Source organism: Myotis brandtii, unplaced genomic scaffold, assembly GCF_000412655.1.
Source record: "Myotis brandtii unplaced genomic scaffold, ASM41265v1 scaffold145, whole genome shotgun sequence".
Classification (NCBI taxonomy): Eukaryota; Metazoa; Chordata; class Mammalia; order Chiroptera; family Vespertilionidae; genus Myotis; species Myotis brandtii.
In genome coordinates, this window is record NW_005355204.1 from 615,848 (window position 1) to 623,674 (window position 7,827).

The following is a 7,827-nucleotide window of genomic DNA, read 5'->3' on the forward strand; positions in this document are numbered from 1 at the left end:
GGTCTTCTTGTTGTTTTGTTGATGGTTTCCTTTGCTGTGCAAAAGCTTTTTATTTTGATGTAGTCCCATTTGTTTATTTTCTCTTTAGTTTCCATTGCCCTAGGAGCATTATCAGAGAAGAAATTCCTTCGGCATATGTTTGCGATTTCACTGCCTGTGGATTCCTCTAGTATTTTTATGGTTTCCCGTCTTACATTTAAGTCTTTTATCCATTTTGAGTTTATTTTTTTGTATGGTGTGAGTTGGTGGTCTAGTTTCATTTTTTTTGCATTTATCTGTCCAATTTTCCCAACACCATTTATTGAAGAGACTGTCTTGACTCCGTTGTATGCTCTTGCCTCCTTTGTCGAATATTAATTGGGCTATTAGGTTTTCTTTACCTTAAGGATGTTCCCATGGTGTTAAGATAGAAAAGATGCTCCATAAGGTGAAATAACAAGAATCCCCCTCAGTGGACACTGTGTTCTGGACAGTATTCTGAGAGCTTTTTGAGTATTAACCCTTTGCGGTCCAATTTTATTTTTGGAATTCAAACAGTCTGGTCCAAATTAATTGACGGGATTGAATGTTGAACCGGTTTGCGGTGTCGACCTCAGCCTCGACGTTGGACCTGCTCCTAGTGCCTGGTCTGTCGAGTCAGCCTCGACGTTGGACCGAAAAGGGTTAAAGGACTTAATGTGTTGACTCTGAGGAAGATACTGCAGTTTTTCCGTGTTACAGTTGGTCGCACAGGTAGTGGGTGGGGAGAACCAGAATAAACGGTTGGCATCTGTTATATATTGCAGCGCCACATTTGAGTTGAAGAATTCAAGGTAGAATCAACCAAGAAGGCAACAGCATTGCCTTTCGTTAATGGACAGAATTGCAGTGATGAGACCTGACTCCCTTGACCGCCAGCCGTTCTCCTTTTCAGGCCCACGCGGGCCTCTGGTGCTGACTTCTGTAGAGGCTGTTGGCTGGTCACAGAATAGTGCTTTAAGTGGAGAGAGTCATCTTTCTTCATCACTATGGGAACTGGGGTCAGTCTCTAAGGCCTGCGTTGACACTGCTAAAACAGTTTATGCATTTATCAAATTCATAAACCCCTCCTGGCATGTCATCGATAGCTCTGATTGCTTTAGCCCTTGTGCACTCCCGGACGACATGCACGTGGGTAGCTCCCCAACAGGAGGAGATGTGGGGGGGGCAGGAGGGACTCGTGCCCTGCCTGCCACACCTGGCTGGACAGAGAGGGCACAGTACGAGGGATTTTCACTGTCCTGGTGTTGACTTGTGTTTTTCCATTTCAAAAAGACTTTTAAAAGTTAAGTCCAAACAACAGCAGACAGACCCCAGCTGTGACCCTGACACACCACCGGCAGCTGTATGTTAACCGAGGGGCACAGAGCAGTGGCCTGTGTCCTGGTGGAGCTATGCCACGTCCTCCTGTCTTTTAAGAGACTATTTGCTTTGTTTTTTACTAGGAAGGAGAATGGAAATGTGCTGGGAACACTGTTGTCTTTATAAAAACACCCATTTTAGCAAGTGGTGACCGAGGGCTGGACAAGCTCTGGGAGCCTCTGGCAGCAGGAGTCCACGTCAGATGCTCTATGACTACAGGTGAGGGTGTCTTGACTGTCACAGTCCAAATACCCCAGGAACGGTGACTGCGCCCATGCTGCAGTCGTAACTAAGGCCAGACTGAGTCCCTGACCTTCAGTGTCATTCTTTATACAGTGAACAAGACAGGCATCCAGCTAATCACAGTGAGATAGGACAGACATCCAGCTAATCCCAGTGAGATAGGACAGAGCCCGGAAACGGTGCCTGGAGCTCACAGGTGGGGACAACGCAGGTCTTTCCTGCAGCTCAATTGACTCCAAGAAGACCCGGCGTTTGGTCTCCACGGTCCTATTCGCCCAGCAGGGCTTTTCTGGCGGTTCTTTTGTTTCATTTTTAGGTGTTCTTCACTATGAAATCAACTTCTTATAAATTTCCTACTTGACATATTTTACCATATTACATATTTGCCACACCTAAGTCCCTGCAAGTTATGTGCTGTATCCTTTACTTTGTATTGAATTTTTTGTAAGACTTGCCTAAGGTGTTTGATTTTACTTACAGAGAACTCTGATTCAGTTTAAAATTGTTACTCCAGCTTTTCTTACCTTTCACCATCTTTAATCAATTTATGTAATTTTTCATGGTTACCTCCATAAATTTGCTTTTTTAGTATCAAATACTTGTGATAGTGAAAATGAATGCAGAGAAAAGGAATGTGTGTAGAGGTGTTTTGACATCATAAAAAGGACCCAGTTAATAAGCGCCTTGTCAGTCACCGTCCGGAAGACAAAACAGGCTGGGCGCTTAACGTGTTAACTTACATGGTTTCTTAAAATATGTATTTTTTTGTGAAACTTAGGCGAAACATAGTTTTAACGAAGAAGTTAATGTTCCCTGTTGCATTTAAGATAAGAGCTTCAACATTTCTGCAAAAGTATTTTGGACTGGGTGGTCCAGAGCTAGTACTGCCAGATTTAGTACACAGATATGTTTCACCTAGATAAATTTGACTTCAGATAACAAATGCGCTTTTAAATATAGACATGTCCTGTGTAATATTTTAGATAGTCTTATACTTTGAATAAAGCAATATTTGGGACATACTTATACTAAAAACGTAATTGGTGTCTGTCAGAAACTCAGACTTACTAGGTGTGCGGTGCCTCCCGCAGGCCGCGCAGGGTCCTCCTCACATCAGGCTCCCTGTCACCTTCCACTTGTTGAGATGCTTTTCCACAGTGACTTCCGTCTTGGCATCCCCTCCTTGATATACACTCTTAGGCCTAAATCACTTTTTTAAAATATATATATTTTATTGATTTTTTTTCACAGAGAGGAAGGGAGAGGGATAGAGAGTTAGAAACATAGATGAGAGAGAAACATCAATCAGCTGCCTCCTGCACACCTCCTACTGGGGATGTGCCCGCAACCCAGGTACATGCCCTTGACCGGAATCAAACCTAGGACCTTTCAGTGCGCAGGCCGACGCTCTATCCACTGAGCCTAACTGGTTAGGGCCTAAGTCGCTTTTGTATCTTCTTTCTTATTCCCTATTCTCTGCTTCCTTTTTTTTTTTTTTTTTTTTTTTTTTTTTGGAAAGAGGACAAATAATCGAGGATATTTAGGTAATATGTGATTAGTTCTTTTTTCACATTTACAGTGTGAAACATGAAAGAAAATAAATACCCTATATTACCCTATATTGAAACTTTGTGATGCTTAATTTCACAATAATGTAAAGGAAGAATGGAAAGCATGGCATTAATTGCCCACAGGTAGTTTAATGATATTAGTGACCTATATGCAATAAATGTTCTCGTAAACATGGTTTTGGTGGAGACGAATGCCAGGAGATGGTGGGGGATACTGTTTCCTGGAGTTAGGAGGCCTGGCCCTGCCCCGGTGTGCCTGTGAGCACGGCCCTGTCCCCAGTGGTGCTGCTTCCTCCGCTGTACAGTGGGGACGATAAATTCATGAGGGTGCCAAGACTCCAGGGATGGTACGTGGAAGCCAGAAGGAATAATGGAGTAAATGCACCGAAATGTTTTTCAGAAAGCATGTCTTTAAGATACTAATAGTTGTGGCATATTACAGCTAAATTTCAGCACAACATCTGTTAAATTTGAATTTATAAAGTACCAATGTAATTGGCTGTGAAGATGGGAAGGTAAGACACTGTGCTTCATCCAGGAAGCCCGTGTTTGCCTGCACCGCAGGACGCATGGCTCCCTGTGGCCTGATCTGGGCCCCAGATCAAGGGAGCAGAGCAGAGTTTCCACGAATTAGGTGCGTGGGCAACGACCATATTTCGTTCTGTCCAGCAGTTAACCAGGTGGAACCCAAATCTAGGGTGTCTTCGTCTTCTGAGCCACCCGCAAAGGCAGTGGTCCCCAAACCTGCTCTGTGTGACCTACTCCCTGAGCACCCCCAGCACAGCCGGCCAAAGTTAAGGAATCTGGCGGCTCATTTCTGCTGGTTCAGAAAGGTGGTCACCAGGGTATTAAGGGAGGCTTTCAAATGCCACCAGGTGTCACAGCTCAGTGGGTTAAGCTGTGCTCTGGGTCCTGAGAGGCTTTTACTGATGCTGTGGGTCTGCATGGCCAAATGGTCAGGGATGGCTTCTTCTCTGTCTGTGGGCATGTCATCCAGGTGTCCCAACCACGGACCCTTTCTCAGCACTTTCATGGGACAGAGCTTCTGGGATGGCGTCGTGAAAGAAGTGTCTGTGCTCCCGTGTGTGCAGATGCTGACGAGTGGGTGTTAAAGGGACATCTCTGTTAACTATTGAGATGATGCAATCTTGCTTGTCCGGTGGATGTATTTGGAAACTTATCACATTATCCTAATTTACCATTTCTATCCAAATTATATTTTATCCTAATTCCTTATGCAAATTACCTTTTACTTAAAAGACAGGCTCACTTTTTCAGAAAACACCATTATAGTCTTAACTTTAACTACAGAATAGTTGTATGATCAAATCTTGGGGGTAAAAGTTTAGAAATTTGGATTTACTATTTTATGCTGCTTTATCTTTATCACAAAATACATTTTTACTTAATGTAGAACTTCAGGTCTTTTAAATAGACAGTGGCATTAGATCTTATTAGTTATATGTTATAAAACTTACAATTTATTATTGATCCCAAGTCAGTCATAGAGGTTTCCAGTAGCTGGTTGGGCTGTGTTCATAGGAAGCTAGGGCACCGCAGACCCAGCGCTACAGGACGGCACTGCGGCGAGGGAGGGCGTGGCTGGGCCGGGGCAGTCGGGGAAGAAGCTTTGTGAAGAAAGTTAGACCACTTGCCCTGGCCAGTTTGGCTCAGTGGATTGAGTGCCAGTCCTCAGACTGAAGGGTCCTGGGTTTGATTCCGGGCAAGGGCACGTCCCTCGGTTGCAGGCTAAATCCCAGCACTGGTAGGGGTACAGGGGGGAGGCAACCAATTGATGTCTCTCTCATAACAATGTTTCTCTGTCTCTGCTTCCCTTCCACTCTCTCTAAAAATCAATGGAAAAATATCCTTGGGTGAGGATTAACAAAAAAATAAATAAAAATTTTAAAATATTTTTAAAAAAGAAAGACCTAAGACGTGTGGAGCTGCTGTGGGAAGTAGACCTAACTCCAGAGGCTGAGATGAGACAGAGAAAAACTTCCCTACTGCCTCCCTCGTCGTTCTTTAAAATCAGCGTTTGCGCATGCCTGTGTTAGCTTTTCTCTCTCTGTTGGCAGATAACGGACTGCTTTGTACCTAAAGCTCACTCTTGTGTCACGAAATGAGACCTAACTGTGACCTGATCCGGTGGCCTCGGCCAGGTCACGATCGCCAAGCCACACGCTCTTGGAGTCCTTGGACTTCTGATTGGTGGCCGTGCCGGGCTTGTTTGTGTGACGTGGTCCTCTCTTCCTCTGCAGGTCATCACCAATCTGGTGAAGATGTTGAAGTCCAGAGACACGAGGAGAAACTTCTGTCCCCCAAACCACTGGCTGTCAGAGCAGGAAGACATCCGAGCAGATAAGGTGTTACTGGCGGCCTTTCAGCATTTGTCCTTTATAACCGTTTAATTTATTATTAGGTAACTGAATAGTAACCATGAATGTTTTCATTGTAACTCTTAGGTCATTGATGGAATACAGAGCATTTTCATTGACTAAAATATGCATCCTGATTTTATTCATTTTAATTTGCTCTTTTAACCACAAATTGAATTGAACCCTGGTGATTCTCTGTTGGGGTGGAAGAAGATTTTGCTTTTACTGGTGTCATCGGTATAGATTTAGGACTTAAAGGAAATGGAGCTTGTCCTTGGTTTTATAAAGGAACAGACAAATTTGAATATTAGTAACATTTAGAGCTAAAGTAGATTCAATACTATAGTTTAAAAATTAAGTAACATTAATAAAGGACATGAGATGTCATTTTTGTCAGAAAAGGGCATGACTAGGTTCATTTCAGAATCTTGGGGATGGAGGATACAGGAGATACAAGGGGCACTACTGAAACGCTAAAGAAAATGGTGTTTTGGAACAGTTTCACAAGCATTACTCTGTCCCCACTTAAGTTAACCACGTGGCTTCTGGCTCTGTCCACTGGCCAGGTTGAAACCATGACAGGTCCTGTGCCAGTGAGCACGGCCAGGGCCCAGGGTGGGGCCTCTGAACAGCATCTCCCCTTAAAAAGAAAGTTGTCAGTCCGGGGGTCAGTCCTAGGTCTGGGAAGCCCTGGACAAGATGGTGCTTTGTCGCTGGAGGATCGAGCAGTGCAGAAGGTGGTGTGGGAGAGCCAGGGGCCAGCTGAGGATCTCCCTCAGGTGGGGGGGTGGGGGGGAGGATAGCACACATCACTCAGAACAGGTGCAGTGGGCCAGGGGCCAGATATCAGATGTGCTTAGCCTGCGAGCTCCTGAGCCTAAAGAGAAAAAGAGCTGCACCGGCCACTTTGGTAAATGCGAAGGACTGACCCCATTGTTTTTGTTGTTATTGCTAATCCTCACCAGAGGATATCTTTCTCATTGATTTTTAGAGACAGTGGGAGGGAGGAGCAGTCGTATGGATGATGGTTAGTGTGTCACGGTGTTACACATCAGCAGAGATGTCCCTGGGATGTGTTAGAGAAAACAGTCACACCCCCTGGCAATGGGCAAGGAGACACCTGATTGGTGGTGTTGCTCTTATATCAGTCAGGGGGCAAAGCAGATGTATAGTCCTTAGTTCATCCTAGCTTGATGCCTGTGTCGGTGGCCAGAGCTGTTTCATGCCTGAGGCACATAAAAAAACACAAAAAAACAATCACACAGTAAGTGTGCGAGGGCATGAGCAGGTCGTCTGAAAAGGACATGAGGTCAGAGAGGGACCTAGCAAACTCCAATAAACATAAAATGGCCACCAGCTCACCTGGGACAGGTGGGGGGGCAGCACTAAGTAGTGTTGCTGATCCCATAGGTCACCCAGCTGTACGTGCCAGCTGCCAGACACGTGTGGAGGTTCCGACGGATGGGGAGGATCGGCCCCCTGCAGTCCACCCTGGATGGTGAGCGCTCTCTAACCTCGGGCCAAGGGGAGTTATTCACAGACCATGGAACTCATCTTTTCCATGTCCTGTTCTGTGATTTTTGTTGAACATGTACCACACACCACCTCGAGCTCCTTCGTAGCCCAGTCCCAGCCCCTCTCCCCCAGCAGCCTCGAGTTCCTGGTAGTCCCATAGCTCTGCCCTTTCTGGAATGTCTGTAAGTTGAACCATACAGTGCGTATCCTTGGGGGTCTGGACAGGAGGGTACGTGTACCTAACACAGGTTTGCACTGTGTTGCAGTGGGTTTGGAGTCACCTCCACTGTCTGTATCTGAGGAAAGACAGCTCGCCATCCTGACGGAGCTGCCCTTCGTGGTTCCATTTGAAGAGCGGGTAAAGGTAGGCCGACTTTCTCCAGAGAGGGTGTGCAGTATTTCATATCATTTCAGTGTGAAAAAGGAACACAAATGAAAGAGTCTCTGAAGTGGCCTAGTGCCTAGCTAATAGTACAATTTATATTTTTTGCATCAGATTGTAATAGTTAACAGCAATTTATAAATGTGTAATCCAACCAGATGTGTCCGTACAAACTTGAAATATTTTTTCTTTAGTTGTAACTACTTAAAAAGCCTGTTAGGCTATCATCTATCTACACTAATAAAAGAGAAACATGGTAATTGGCGTACGACCGCTACCCTTCCCATTGGCTAATCAGTGAGTATATGCAAATTAACTGTCAGCCAAGATGGCGGCCGGCAGCCAGGCAGCTGGAAGC

The 7,827-nt window shown here is 45.1% G+C and overlaps 1 protein-coding gene across 1 annotated transcript in view; it reads left to right on the forward strand.

Moving 5' to 3' along the window:
* Positions 1-7,827, forward strand: part of UBE3C (ubiquitin protein ligase E3C) — a 112,891-nt gene that overhangs the window by 67,395 nt on the left and 37,669 nt on the right. The window contains exons 15-17 of the mRNA XM_014535567.1: positions 5,456-5,560; positions 6,983-7,070; positions 7,354-7,451. Of these exons, the coding sequence (XP_014391053.1) occupies positions 5,456-5,560; positions 6,983-7,070; positions 7,354-7,451 (291 nt within the window). The remainder of the gene's footprint in view (positions 1-5,455; positions 5,561-6,982; positions 7,071-7,353; positions 7,452-7,827) is intronic.